At 34.4% G+C, this 15,497-nt stretch overlaps 1 protein-coding gene across 1 annotated transcript in view; it reads left to right on the top strand.

Moving 5' to 3' along the window:
• The window catches only part of LOC118735196 (peroxidase), a 583,871-nt gene that overhangs the window by 297,930 nt on the left and 270,444 nt on the right, over positions 1 to 15,497 (top strand). Inside the window, exon 5 of the mRNA XM_036464843.1 lies at positions 6,828 to 6,984. Coding sequence (XP_036320736.1) covers positions 6,828 to 6,984 — 157 coding nt within the window. The remainder of the gene's footprint in view (positions 1 to 6,827; positions 6,985 to 15,497) is intronic.

Here is a 15,497-nt window from a genome sequence, read left to right on the forward strand (position 1 = left end):
ATGCCTTTGAAAAATCGATATAAACACAATCGACTTGGAATCCTGCCGAGAATGAAGAAGTACAAAATTCACTAAAAACTGTAAGATTAGATATTGTCGAGCGGCCTGACGCAAACCCATGCTGATTCGAACAGATTAGAGATTTAACTGCAAAATAGAGCTTGTCCTTAACGACACATTCAAACAGTTTTGAGGTGTTCGATAGTTTCGAGATCGGCCGATGGTTCCGAACGTCATTTTTTCTTCCACTTTTAAAAAAAGGTGTGATAGTAGATAACTTCCATTCATCTATGAAAATACCTGACGATAACGATTTATTAAAGATTAGCCGACATCCCATCTGCGTCTGTTTGCGAAGAAGGTTAAAGAGAAAGCATCCCCTTTATAATGTCATCCGATGAAATAAAAAGAGCCCCAAAGTTGAGAATAGAAGATATTTCAGAAGAGAAGTTAGGGGATTGCCCGTCATCAGCAACGTAATTTGACATAAAAAAGTCAGCAAACGAATTAGCCGCTTCAACAGGAGTACTAGCAAATTTATCATCGAGCATTACTGAAGTAGGTATACTTGCGCATGATTTTTTGGATTTGACAAAGTTCCAAAATGATTTCGGATTAGCTTTAATGTTCCGTTCGGTGCTACGAATATAGTTTTTGTAGAGGAGATTATTTAATGATTTAAATTCCTTATGATAACGCTGGTATTTTACAAAGAAATAATGATTTTTTGATGATTTAAATTTTTTAGATAACTATTTTTGAGATTTTTTAGTTTCTTCAGGTCTTTGTTGCACCAGGGTGATTTATAACAGCGCTTCTTTTTTAAAGGTATATTGTGTAAGCAAAAATCGTGCATTATTGACTTAAAAGTGGAAAGCAGCCGTGAGTGTCCAGGCCGAAAAATAACTCATCCCATTTATAATCTAAAAGAGATGTATTTAACCTATCATAGGATGCACTATTAAAAGCAATTCTATCAATAGGCGAGGTTGTTGCGAACTCATAAAACTTTAGCTTAATATCTAAAGGGATATGATGAATACCAGCATCGGAAATTGGAGAAATGCACTTTGATATAAAAAAGTTAATATTATCTGTTATCACATCAGGTCTAACAATCTATTTAAATTGTTGAGAAAACAGTTAATTTGCTTTATGTTTAGGCTTAGCAAGCTATCTACAACATAAGTTTCGTGATTGGTAACTATATTATTATGCAGGAGATCTGAATTATTGGAATTACTACACCATCTAACGTTACAAAGGTTAAAATCACCCAGCACACAAAGATGATCGTCATTTAAATTGTCTACCACTAGACTAGCTATGTTATCCACATGTACCTTATATAAATCAAAATTACTGTTAGTCGGAATATAAGAGGTAATTAGATATAAAGAGCCATATGCTTTGGAACCCTTGACGCAGACACATAATTGGTCAAGCAATTAGTCGTCACTATTGAGCTTCACTGAAAACGCCCGAAACTTTCTTCTTACAACAATAAGAACTCCGCCTCCTCTCAAGCAGCCAGTTTTAGCTGAGTCCCGATCTTTGCGAAACACGTCGTATAAGTTTAGATCGAAGAATTCGCCTTCATAGAAGTCCGCGTTTAACCAGGTCTCCACAATAACGATTACATCATACAACTCTTCAGTGCTAAAGCGATAAATAGTATTTGACTTTGTTCTTAATCCCGAAATGTTTTGATAGTATATGTTAAGAACATCACTACATTTGACATTTTCATGGCAATTGTTTATCGTCACATTTGTTGTTGTTGAGCTGTTTGCTTTTGAAAAAAACGAAATGGCCTAACTCTTACATTAGCGGGCCATAGTGACGAACTTAATAGCTTCTGATAATTTACCGATGAGACGCCCAGTTTGAAATTGACTCGCTTGTGTTTGTCTACTGGGTCATCCTTTTTAACCAACATGTAGCAAGAGAGAGAATCAGCATCAATACCAGCATGTTTAGCTACATATTTCTTTATGTCTTCAGCGCTAACTTTCGGCTCAAACGATGATAGGTGTAACCATTTATTGCGGACAGCGACACTTAGCTCAGTGCTATCATTTGAGCCAACAACAACCAAAGGCTTCCTCCACCTTCTGTTTTTCACTTCAGTCCACGCAGCATTGTTATTTGAGTTTTTGTCACTAATCTCTGTTGATTCACCATTGGTTGCCGAGCGATTATCATTATCAGCAGCCGAAGTACCAATGGCATGCGCAGCAACCGATGAGTTATCAGCAGCCAAAGAAGTATTGCGAGGAGACAGCGTCACAGTTTCGTTGACTGTGCACATGCTTGGCGAGCATATGCCTATTGGGTTAGCAGAGCACGCAGTAACAACGTCGGCAGTGAGAGCGTTAATTGTAATCAGCGTTGCCGTTTTGGTCCAATTGGACCAAAATTGGTAGCTTCATTCTCCTTTGGTAGTTTGGTTGGTTTGATGAAGCTTTTGGCAGGCAAAAATGTTTTGAAAATTCAATCGAACTTGGCATTAAAATTTGTTCACTTTGCGTTTACATGTTGAAAACATTACTTTCACTTTGCTCACACGTATAAGTTTTTTTTTTGTTTTTTCTAAATTTTACTAAGCACATAATTTTCTAGAAACAAAAACTCAATTCCCAAAGCTATGATCGATCATCTGTTGAAATTGAACGAAAAATTGGCTATCGTCTTGAAAGAAAAATTGGTGATATGCAATTTGCAAAGTGTGAGTTTATTGGTAGAAAAAAGGGGGAGAGTATGCAAATTGAAACAAGATTTGGAATTTTGTTTTATTGAAATGCATAAAATGTCTGATTTTGTTTTTTTTAACATTAAAAATGTTTAATATGAATTGAATTAGCCTCAAAGGTAATCACATTTTTACAAAAGTTTTTTTTACGCAATGCGTTAATTCTTTTGTTTAAAAGCCCGAAGCATGAATGGTTAACCAATACTGTAAACAATATTATACTGCCAATTCGTGTAGCTAAAAAACCCTGTACATGCAAGAAATCTCGTTTTAATAATGAACAAAGATTTGGTAGTTTGGAAACTGATTTGGTAGGCGTTTTGGTACCTAAAACTAAACTCCAGTGGCAACACTGGTTGTAATGGCACCAGCGGAGGAAGCAGCAGAAGCAAAAGAAGTTAAAGAATTAACGTTCAAGGGCGACTTATTAAGGTCAGCGACCCTAGCTTTTGAACGCGTAATAATCAAATTGTTATTATCAGCTGTATCATTACCAGGCGCAATGTTGCTAGCAGCATTGTCGATATAAACGTGCGATATATTCGAATTTTTTTTTTGGATATTCTGGATTATGCAGGTTGGAATGTCCTCCAAAAGCAGTTTATATTTCTTTTAGTGAACAGAAAGCATTACTAATCTTAGCCAAGCAGGACGAAATAGATATACAGCTGCAGGTGTGACATCTGAATATTAGATTTTTATTAGATTTGATTACTTTGAGGCAAGCGGAATTTAGTTTTGCACATTTTAAATGAAACTTCTGCGAACAAAGTCCACAAGTAATAAAATCACCGCTCGCACACAGCGAGTTACAATTGAAACACAAACACATCGCGCACGTAAAATGATTATGAACGCGACGGAGCTGCGAAAAATACGTCTGCACTCAACGATGGTCGTTTTGCTGTTTGCATATTAAGACTAAATAATTTCTCTCCTATTATAAGCTTATGTTTTAATATAGTATGATTAATTACTGAAGATAATATTAACTCCGATCAAACTAGAGTATTAATTGTTTGACAAATTATTTAAATCAAATGATCAACAGTGAACACGCACGGAGAGAATCTTGGAACACTTCACAAAATATTTACAGAAGAAGTATATTATTTGGTAGAGATCAAAATGTATTTAACAAAGTGTGATTGAATTTGACATTGCTCTCAGAAGAACCATCATATAAAATCAAATTGCAAAAAATTTGTATGAATTTTGAATCGTTGGTTATATTTTTTGACAACATAGTACCTTAAAAGATAGCCGCAGTGAGTTGTCAACAACACCTTGTTTTAAACGCACATGATACAAATATTTAAAGGTAAAACCGCTCGCTCAATTCGTCGGCCATCATTTATTTTTTGAAGTTTGCCAAATGCCAAATAAAAGTAAAACAAACAAGTAAAAAAGTCTAAGTTCAGGCGAAGCCGAACATTAGATAACCGGCGCAAGTATCAAATATAGTTTTTTCACCATTCCGAAAACTACCGCTACTTGGTAAGCAGTGGTAGATTTATCCCTATTTCAAACATCTTCGATAAACTTATGTAGTTATATGCAGGCGGTATCACGCCCATTTTTGAAAATTCCATAATAATGCTACTTATTTTCAAGGGACTGTTGTTAGTATCAATTTTATGTAAATTAGCCTCCTTAAATTTCGAAATATCGAAGTTTCAAGCATTTCTGAAATTTACTGTTATATAAAAAGTGGGCGTAATTTTAGTCCGATTTAAATAATTTCAGCGTTTTGCTGTTATGCGGCAAGCACAATAATCATACCGAGTTTGGTACATATTGGTCGAACGGTTACCGAGATACATATATCGTTGGCTTAGTTCGCAAACGTGCTAAGTCCATTTTTTTTTTTCAGGAGGGACAAAAAAACCGTCTAACTTTTTTTGTTTTCAATATTTTTCTAATCTGTAAATGCAGTTTTATTCCTTAGTTCATCTTGTTTTAGTACCAATAATCGGCCAATTTCCAAATAAAGCTGTTGCAGACTTATAGGCTCTTTTAGGACTTACCACACTTTCTCTCTAAGATTTTATTCTTTTAATGTTAACTGAGCACATTTTCTATCAACCTTTTTTCCATTATTTTTTATTGTTAAAAGATTTAATTGTTTATTTTATAATTTTAAAATGAATTATAACCTAATACAGTTTTATTTCATTGCTATTAACAAAAATAACTATTTTAAGTCGTAAATTTGTGTACCATTTATAAAAGAAAATAATTAAAAGCAAGTAAAGAGGTATAAGTTTGGGCGAAACCGAACTTTATATACCCGTATCAAATACTGTCGTAAGCAGGGGCTTTTTCCCGATTTTAAACGTTTTCAAAAATATCCTGAGTTAAACTCAATGAAATAATTGAACCACGTTTAGTGGAAATCGCTAAAGTGGCTACCGAAATACACCTTGTAGTCATAAAGTGGGCGGTGTCACGCAGTCTTATTTATTGTTAAGAGATTGTTGTAAGTATTAACTTGAAGTAAAATTAGCGTCTTCAGTTATTGAAATATCAGAGTTTCCGTGTTTTTGAAATTGACCGTTAGATATACGGGAAGCGAATGTAATTTTGGTCCGATTTGAATAATTTTCAACGAATTGCTTTTCCGTACCAGGTTTATTAAGTGCACCGAGTTTGGTAGAAATTGATAAATCGGTTACCGAGTTACACATTTGTGGTCATAAGTGGGCGGCGCCATGCCCATTATCCAAAAATGTATGATAATCTTATTTTCTGCTGAGTGGTTATCGCGATCGATTTTAAGTGAATTAGATTTTTAACAGATTTCTTAGCTAGACCCTAAATAAGGCTCGTAACGAGTTTGGTGGAGATTGGTGAATGGGCTACTGAGATACAGCATTTCATAATAGGTGGGCAGGGTCACGCCCATTTTCCAAAAATTATAATAATATTTTTTACAAAACTTCTACTTCACATACTAATTTTGAACAATTTGCATCCAATATTTACTGAAATATCGTAGTTTTTGCATTTTTAGAAAATACCTTTATATCGGAAATGGGCGTGGTTAAATTCCGATTCGCCCATTTTTAATACCAACTTACCTTGGATAAAGGGCAACCTACATACCAAATTTCGTTGAGATATCTCGAGTTATCGTGTACACGGACAGACGTGTATATATTATTTTTTGTTTGGTTTTTTTGGACTTAGCGTACCAATGTATAACAACAAGTAAAAACGACATTACGGTAATTTTCTTTTTTGGTAATGATGTATTTTCAGTTATGCTATCTTACTGCATCAAAATCTCAATTTACATAAAAAGTGGACTTAGCACGTTTGCAAACTAAGCCAACGATATGTGATCATAATTTCCAAAATTTTATCACAAACGTATTTTGTGCTGAAGAATTATTGCAAACATCAATTTTGGATAAATTAACTTTGGTATTTACTGATTTTTCGAAGATTTCGTATTTCTCTAAATTACCGTTATATGGGATGTAGGCGTGGTTATTGGCCGGTTTTAAAAATTTTCAGCCATTTGGTATGTTGTACTAAGACCAATTTCAATGTTTTCTAATATTCGTTCTTTTGGCATGCAAAAGTAACCATGCTCTCAATTTCTTGTGGGGATAGTTGGTCCCCGTAAAGGACTTTCACCACGAAACAGCTACAAAAACAAAAAACCTTTGTGGTTCTAAAGCAATTTGTGAAAGCACAAAGAAAGCGCGGCAGCAGCAATTTGACTATCACCTTGCTATTAAGCATCAAATTTGCATAAATAATATTATTACCACTGCATGCATAAATGCACTAGCGGCTTACACTGATAACTGATACACAGTTTTTCAAACCCTGTTTTGAATACAAAATAACAAAGTATAAACTATTTAAAGTACTTCACGTTCTAGCTCCTAGATATATGTATATATTTCAAAACCTTGAAAGTGATTCTAAAAAGAAAATAATAAAAGGATGGGGAAAAATAATCAGCTGTCGTAACCTTCTCTCTCTCTATCAAACATAAAACATACTATAAATATTCATGTATATATATAGGCTTACAAATACATATTTTATATATAACCTATAGTTTGGTTTCTGAGCTGCGATCAGTTTTGGGGTCCCTAAGATTGAGTGATTGGATGAACCGACCAGCCGTAATAGAAATTGGCGACAACTTTGACTCTTTAACCCGAGGACATGCAACACAACCTGAAGAACTAACTGATATAAATTTTGACAGAGAGGTATGTATTACGTTATAATTAAAATAAAATCTAAAAACTTTAAAGAATCGGAATGTTGTATACATATGAATGTATGTACATTAGAATGGTCCACGAAATCCTTTTTTTTTTTAAATATTATTCAGTGCTCACGCAAATTTGTGTTCCTTTTGGTAAAAAATTAAACTACATAACTTGATTTAAATAATAATAAAATTTAGAGGTCGTTCAGGTCCATTTTTGTTTTGCTTAAAATTATTCGTCCTTCAATCCGTGCGCACGCGAAATTCCTCTGGAAGTTTAAGTTTTTTAAGATCTTATAATATGCTTTCGAGGCCGCTGAATACACTAGAAGAGTTATTTTTTCGATACGGCTCTTACCTTTTTAGATAATACGAATAAATAACAAAAAAAAAACCCGAAATTGAACTTTAAAATGTGATTATTTCTTATGACGTTGAAAATATCCGACAACACCTCGAAAAAATTTCCAAAGTCCGAAATTTTAAAGCAGTACATTTTTTAAATACAGGCATCAGCCACACATCTAGATTCAGGTTCAATAATTTGCCGATATCTCGAGAAGTAATGAACGTAAAATCCTCTGCGATTATTCATTTTGTTCGATAAGGTTATGGCTATACATATCATCACTAAAGTAAAATTAAATAATTTTTTTCTAAGAAGGGTTTTTTCTGTTTTTATTTATTAGTTATCGTATTATCTAAAAAGGTAAGAGCCGGATCGAAAAACTAACTCTCCTTATGTATTCAGCGGCTTCGAAAGCATATTATAAGATCTTAAAAAACTTAAACTTCCAGAGGAATTTCAAAATTTCAAAACAAGAAACTGATGTGCCTCAACATACAGTATGACCCTTAAATTTTCAAACAAAAACAGCACAAACAGCGCTTACAAACGCTGTTATTCAAAGTAGGAATGAACGTCAGCGAAAGCATAAACAAAACAATTGATGGGTGCTAATGTAAAATTTATTTCCTGTGATATAAATGTTATTATTATTAAAGGGAGTTAGATGTTAAATGTAATATTCAAATTATCAAAATTGTATTTCATGTTTATTGTTTTGTCATTCTAATAAAAACAGACTCCCTGAGGAAGGCGCGAAATGCGTCGAAACATGTAGGAGTGTAAATGAAATTTATTTCGCTTTTAACTCAACGGCCGAACCAGCTCTAACCCAGCCAACAATCAGATAGCAACTTGGCCCAAATCAAACATAAAAATATCAAAATCGGTGAGCAAACCCGAAGCAACAAAAAATAACCAAGCAATAAATATGAAGCATTTTTATCAACATACTAAACTAAAACACAACGACGAAACATGTTTCACTATCAAACAGTACACCAAAAACGGTAAAAAACCAGCTAAACAGAAAGAAAGACTAAAATTTCTAATACAATGCAAGGACTACGGCATTACACCACCGCATTTACAGGGAAAAAACGAAAAAACTCATACACGGTTTCAAACATGACACCTCTCGTCGGGAATTGAAAAAAGGAGAACAAATATTCCTTTTAAAAGTCCTCAACCTTGAAATTAAAGGAGCCAACATAAATATTAAAATTATAGCAACAACTATGAAACACATTCAAGACACACTACAAAACAAGCTTCATGAAAGAGAGTTTAAGAAAATAATAAGGAGAACGAAAAATGACACTGAAGATGGCACAACGCCGAAACCGGTTTGTCTCCAAACCAAATTTGACAAGGGATGACGGAAATTCGTTCCATAATACATCAAAATAATTGAAAGCCAAAAACAATTCTCAAATAAAATCGCAATGGATACACAACAAACACATTATAATAAACTCCACAATCAGATTTCAAAGAATGCGACAAAATTTGGCATTAGGTATAATGAAAAATGGTTCATAAACAAAACTGAAATTCAAGTGTCACAGGAATATCGGTTGCTACTCTCTCTTGGCAATAGATTTGCTGTTTCAAGAAAGATGTTTTCACCTACCGAAGTTATTGCAGATTTAGAACAAGGTATACAAGAGATCGAAGACGACAGAGAAAAAATATGGTAAGAAGCAATATTGTAGCCAAAATCATTACGTTTTCCAAAAAATCAACAACAACACAAAAGAAAAATTCTTATTAAAAACATATATGAATACCAGAAAATTCATAAACCAATACAAAGACCAAATAATAATAACGAACGCAGACAAAGGCAGTAAAACGGTCATGATGTATAAAGGGGATTACAAATCAAAACTGAGTGAATTATTGAGTGACAAGAAAACGTACAAAACTATACGGAATGATCAAACCCAAAAATTATTAAGAAAAAGCAATGCCATTATTAATGACGTTTACAAACAAAAGAAGATCAATGTAAAACAAAAGTTACAGTTGACGTATGCGGCTGCGAGTGCACCTAGACTATATGGTCTCCCAAAAATTCACAAGCCAAATACACCTCTCAGACCGATATCATATTCCACAAATGTTCCTTGCTACAAATTATCAAAATTTATTGGCAGTATTTTATAAAACATTATATCCGAGGATTATAACATAAAAAACTCATACAAACTCAAAGAAAAACTCCAAAACATCACCATAGAAGAAGATGAAATCTTGATATCTTTCGACGTCGTGTCATTATTTATAAATATCCCGATATATCTAGCGATACAAAAGATTATTCAGAAGCGGCAAAAATTGGAGAATCACACAAAAATTGGGAAAACATAGTTTCAGAAAATACTAGACTTTTGTTTACGGGACAACAATTATTTTATATGCAACAATACTTTTTACCAACCAATTTATGGTATGCCAATGGGTAACCCACTATCTCAAACAATAGCAGACATTGTACTTGACAAAATATTACACGACAGCATAGCTGAATTAAAACGTAAGGACATGTATATTAAACACACAAACAAATATGTAGATGATATATTAGCAATAGTCAAAATCAAAGACGTGGAAGATATACTGACGCCAATTCACAACAGAGAAAGAATATAAAAAAAAAATGGCCTTCCTAGATATAGAAATACATCGTAATGAGAACAACTTAATTTTTAATTGGTATACGAAATCAATTGCATCGGGAAGAGTAATAAACTATCACTCTAATCACCCATGGAGACAAAAAATTAACACTGCCAAAAGCCTCATACAAAAAATACGTAGCATAAGCGACATAAGAATTAACAGAGAAAACAACAATAAAATACGCGATATACTCTTCAGAAATAGCTACCCGCGCAACTTAAAAGAAAGGATAATGGGGGGGAACACTCAACAAAACTCCACGCCCAAATCACCCAGAAAAGACAAAAAAAAGTGCATAGGCGTAGCATACATACCAGGGTTAACAAACAATCAAACACTACGTAGAATAATTCGATGGCTGAGATCGACCTATCTTGGCAGCCAATTCGAAAACGCGCTATCTCACAAAATTTTTCAACATCGTTCTATCTCAGAAAACTTGTCAAGAACGCTCCAATTCAGAATTTGGTTGGAAAACACCCTACCTCAGAATTTGGTTGAATAACGCCCTATCTCAGCTGCCGATTAAAAAGCGCCCTATCTCTGCTTATTTTCAATGCATTTTCGTTTGAGATAGGGCGTTATTGACCCGAATTCTTTAACAAAATTCTGAGATAGAGTGTTTTTCAATCAAATTCTTAAATAGGTTGTTCTTCAATAAAATTCTGAAGTAGGGCGTTGTTGAAAAGTTTTCTGAGATAGGGCGTTTTCGAACCGGCTGCCGAGATAGGTCGATCTTGAGAAATGAGAAAATTAGATACGCTCACAAACCTCATAACACACTGCATAGAATCTATACAAAAACAAAAGACAAAGTTCAGAAGGAACAACATAGCAATGTGGTGTATTAAATAAATTGCAAAGGCAAAGGAAACGAAAGCTGTAATAAATGCTACATTGGCACTACGAAAAGCGCGATAAGCATAAGAATCCACGAGCACGAAATGGACGCAAAAAAACAAAAAGATGACACCAGCATTGCCCCAACACCTGACCAACAACGAACACACAGCTGACTTCGCGAATACGATGATCTTAGATGTAGAAAGAAGAGAAAGAAGACGAATGACATTTGAAAGTCTCCGCATACAGCAGCAGCGTAACAATACGATGAATTTTAAAGAATATGTGGACAGCACAAACAGCGCTTACACAGCTGTTATTCAAAGTAGGAATGGACGTCAGCGAAAGCATAAACAAAATAATTGATGGGTGCTAATGTAAAAATTATTTCCTGTGATATAAATGTTGTTATTATTAAATGTGAGTTCGATGTTAAATGTAATATTCAAACTATTGTATTTCATGTTTATTGTTTTGTCATTCTAATAAAAACAGACTCCCTGAGAAAGGCGCGACATGCGTCGAAACGCGTAGGAGTGTAAAGGAAATTTATTTCCCTTTTAACTCAACGGCCGAACCAGCTCTAACCCAACAAACAATTAGATAGGAACTTGGCCCAAATCAAACATAAAAACAAAGTATTTTTTTTAATCAACGTTGAGAAGTTGAAACGGTTAACAATTATAACTTGAAGTATAAAGGTTTGGTTTGAAAGGCAGTTATTCTATTATAAGACCTTTGTTTGCCACAACGCGCTTAAGTCTCTTTTCTAAGCTTTTGCATGCGGTCCATCGTATATTGTTCTATATGTCGAGGATGGCTGCGATGGAGGCCAACCATATTAAGGCAAATTCCGCCAAATTCCTGAAAAAAATTACCCTATTTTCAATGGTATTCTCCCGAAATAACGTTCATTATTTAATGCAGTTCGTTCACATTTTTAATAAAAAAATAATAATAAAAAAATCATTGATTATAATAACTATTATGATAACATAATAATAATAATAATAATAATAGATTCGCGCTTACACATATGTTAGTGTTTGGCCGCGCTTCTTCTATGATTGTGGCGCGCGCCTTGTCACAAATTTATAACACCTAGGAAAGAAACCAAAAGCTACAGAACCTCCTACTTAGGCTCAAATTAGATCTAGAACTCTCGACTACTATCCCTGAAAATACCATCCCTGCACCATGACCAGATGGTCACTTATAGTCATTTAATGAAGAGCAAAATCTCATTCTGGCAAAGTTTTAGTACCTACCGCAATTAAACAAAAGTAGATAGAACCCTCCACTTAGGCTTAAATTAAGGCTTGAACTTTCGACAAAAATCCTTGAAAAGACCATCCCTGCACCTTAATCTAATGGTCACTTATATTCAATTACACTGTGAGACAAATGGTAGGGGTCAGTGATCGGGAAGGGTTCAAACTACCGGGGAAAGTTATATCGGTAAAAAAGAAGTTATACGTGTCCCGGCGTAAAAATAAATTAGGCAAAAATTATTATTTTTTTCTTCATATATTTATTTTTACCGGCAAAACTGTTGAGTATATAGAAAAACGTTATATTAACAGATTAAAGGAACTGTAATTTTTTTAAATTTGTTTGAGCAATATCGGACTAGTGGTTCTCGAGTTATGTCAAAAAAAAGACCACCAAAGGTGACAATTTCCCCTATATATATATATATATATATTTCCTAGACGTGACCCAGCGAAACGCCGGGCCACGTATAACTTGGTTTTGACCGATATAACATTTCCCGTTGGTTTCATCCCATCCCGATTTTGACTGTCGCATAGTGTTATTAAACAGCAAAAACTGAATTTGGATTTTTTTTTTGTTTTCAATAGCACAATTTTCCAGTATTTTTTATCGTTTAATAAGTGATTATAAGTAACTATCAGGTGTCGCTGTGGTATAGTGGTAAGCAGTGCGCGCTTCCACTCCACAACGCCTGGGTTCAAGCCCTGGTCAAAGCAACATCGCAAAAACCTATATAAAAGGTTTTTTCTTAACAGCGGTCGTCCCTCGGCAGGTAATGGAAAACCTCCGAGTGTATTTCTGGAGGGGAGGGGCTTGGGGAATAACACAAACGGCAATAACTCAAAATTTGCTTTTTTCACTTTTAAATGGGAAATAATACCGAAATCTGAGTTTTGCTTTATTTCCAATAAAGGTTGGAAATAAGACAAATTTTGCCTTATTTCCCATTGCTTACTTATACTATTTGTAACAAAAACAGTTTACTGACAGAAGGAAAAAGAACTTTGTTTATTCCAAATATACAATTAGACAAATATTTTTACTTATGAAAAGTCTAACAAAATATAGGGAAAGCGTCGTCTTTAATAATTGCTCGGCAAATTGGACATAGCGCTTTTGTATGAATTTTGTCTGCATGCTTTTTAATATGTTGAAAATATTGCTGGAAAACAGGTGAAGTCATAAAAAAGCTTTCTCGCTTTATCTTCTGACATTCGGCTGCCTTATAGACAAATTTTAAAGACAATTTTTCATATAAGGCAGTGTCAAAATCTTTCTTCTCGCTCTAGTTACTTCACTTGGTATAATTCCGCCATGGCATGAAACAAACAAAAGTTGCCGTTCCTGTTCGCAGCATATAACACAGAGAATATTGTTTTGAGTTTTTTCTTCAGTTAAAATTTCTGCATTATCATCACTTGCTATAGGCGACCTGTGGATTTCGTTTACGAAGACGGAGCGAACATGTGGTACGAAATAGTGATGTAAAATATGTAAAATTTTATCTTCTCTCAGACTTCTAAATTTGAACGTATACTCGGTACAAGCGGCAGGTAGGATGAATGGCGTAATAAACAGGCGAAGTAATAAAACAGCTTTCTCGCTTTATTTTCTGATATTCGGCTACCTTATTGTCACAATTTATAGGCAAACTTTCAAACAAAGCAGTGCCAAAATCTTTCTTCTTATGAGTGGGGTGCATGCAATAACACCATGCGCAGTAATTCTCATTACTTGGACATTATTTTATTATTATTCTTTTTTCTAAACGGTTATAATGCCACCAGTGCATATTTGCCAAAGGAGGGCGGGGGCGGGGGTTGAGGTACGCGAGCGCGGACCGCCGCGACGCTGGGCACTTTCAAAATTTTTAGACCTCCAAATCCGTTCATTTAACTTGTACTACTTTTCGTCAAATGTAACTGGGTGACTACCTACATACATATGTGCACTATTTTGCTTTATTACTCAATTGTTAAGTTTAAAAGTTGGTCTTATTGTGTTATTTCATATTCAATTGGGAAATAACACAAATTTGCGTTATTTATCATTAACAGCTTTAACATTTGCCCCGCCAAATTCAGTGCTGTTCTGTGAAATATATATACATATGTATGTATGTCGGGCAGGGATGTCCAAAAAACACCGATGCATCGAAAATATCGAGGTTTTGCATCGAAAATTTTCTACTCGATGTATAAGTAGTCAATGCATCGATGCATCAATGTTTTCTGTAAACTGACATCTCTAGAACATCGAACCGCCAAACATCGCTTTGGCTTAAATTCAAAGAAAGCAAGACGCAGTTTTATAGCTCATTGGACACTGTTTTACATGGATTTGGGTAAAGCATTAACAATATTTTTATAAAAAAAATAATAATAATAAAAAAACATATGTGTGCTTTGCACACCCGGTAGAAGTAAAACCTTCACAAAATCAACGGAATTTTATTGTAGTCTTTTGGTGTGTGTTTTATTAAACTCTCTCAATAATTTTGTTTACTGGTTGATTGATAGAAATATAAATTGCCACAAATATAACTGTTCTCTCTTGGTCAAACCTACTTTCACAAGCAAATAAGAAAAGACATTGATTCCAGTTTTTGTGCATTGAGTTCTATTTGTGGAGAATTATACGACCTCCATCATATGCAGGGCACTAACACAAACAAGCTTGAGCTAAAAGTGAGAATGTGTTAGTGTGCCTGCTCTTTCGCTTTTATACGTACACGCGACGCTTACGCTCTTTTAGCACCAGCTAACTCTCTGCCCATGCCTGATCATGTGTGTATGGTCTCCGCCTGGTTATGCAGCTCCGCCTGCTCTCATCATTGGGATTTTAAATTGAATTATTATATCAATATTAGGAATGTCTAAAGCTCTCTCATTATCTAAACACGTCTCTAAAGGAATCAGAAAATTCGACGATGATGCTATTCTGTCTAATTGAAGACCCTGTACGTGAACGCGTAAACTTTAGCAATTGAAGATAAGCAGTGTCACCCCTTTGCTTGCATTATAAAATCATATAATAATTTTTCAATTGTTTCAAGTCGATTCAGATGCAGCCTTTGAAATTCAGCTTTCAACTCAGTTGTGGATACTGTTGCTCTCCGAACATTATACAATTTTCTATACTTTTATTTATTTATTTCATATATGTAATACTTCTATATTGATAGTAAGCTAACATCTCAATGTGTAGGCATTCCGAAATCAAAGCGAGACAGTCTAGTACTGTTTTTGTCAATGTATTGTGTACTTGAGTGTCGGTTTTGTAAATGTGTCGTGTACATGTTTATTTATAAACGTATGTGTTCCTTTTCTTTCGTACGTGTTTATTGATATATCTGTACTGTA

This window comes from Rhagoletis pomonella, unplaced genomic scaffold (genome assembly GCF_013731165.1).
Source record: "Rhagoletis pomonella isolate Grant_MI unplaced genomic scaffold, Rhpom_1.0 Rhpom_scaffold_00001, whole genome shotgun sequence".
Classification (NCBI taxonomy): domain Eukaryota; kingdom Metazoa; phylum Arthropoda; class Insecta; order Diptera; family Tephritidae; genus Rhagoletis; species Rhagoletis pomonella.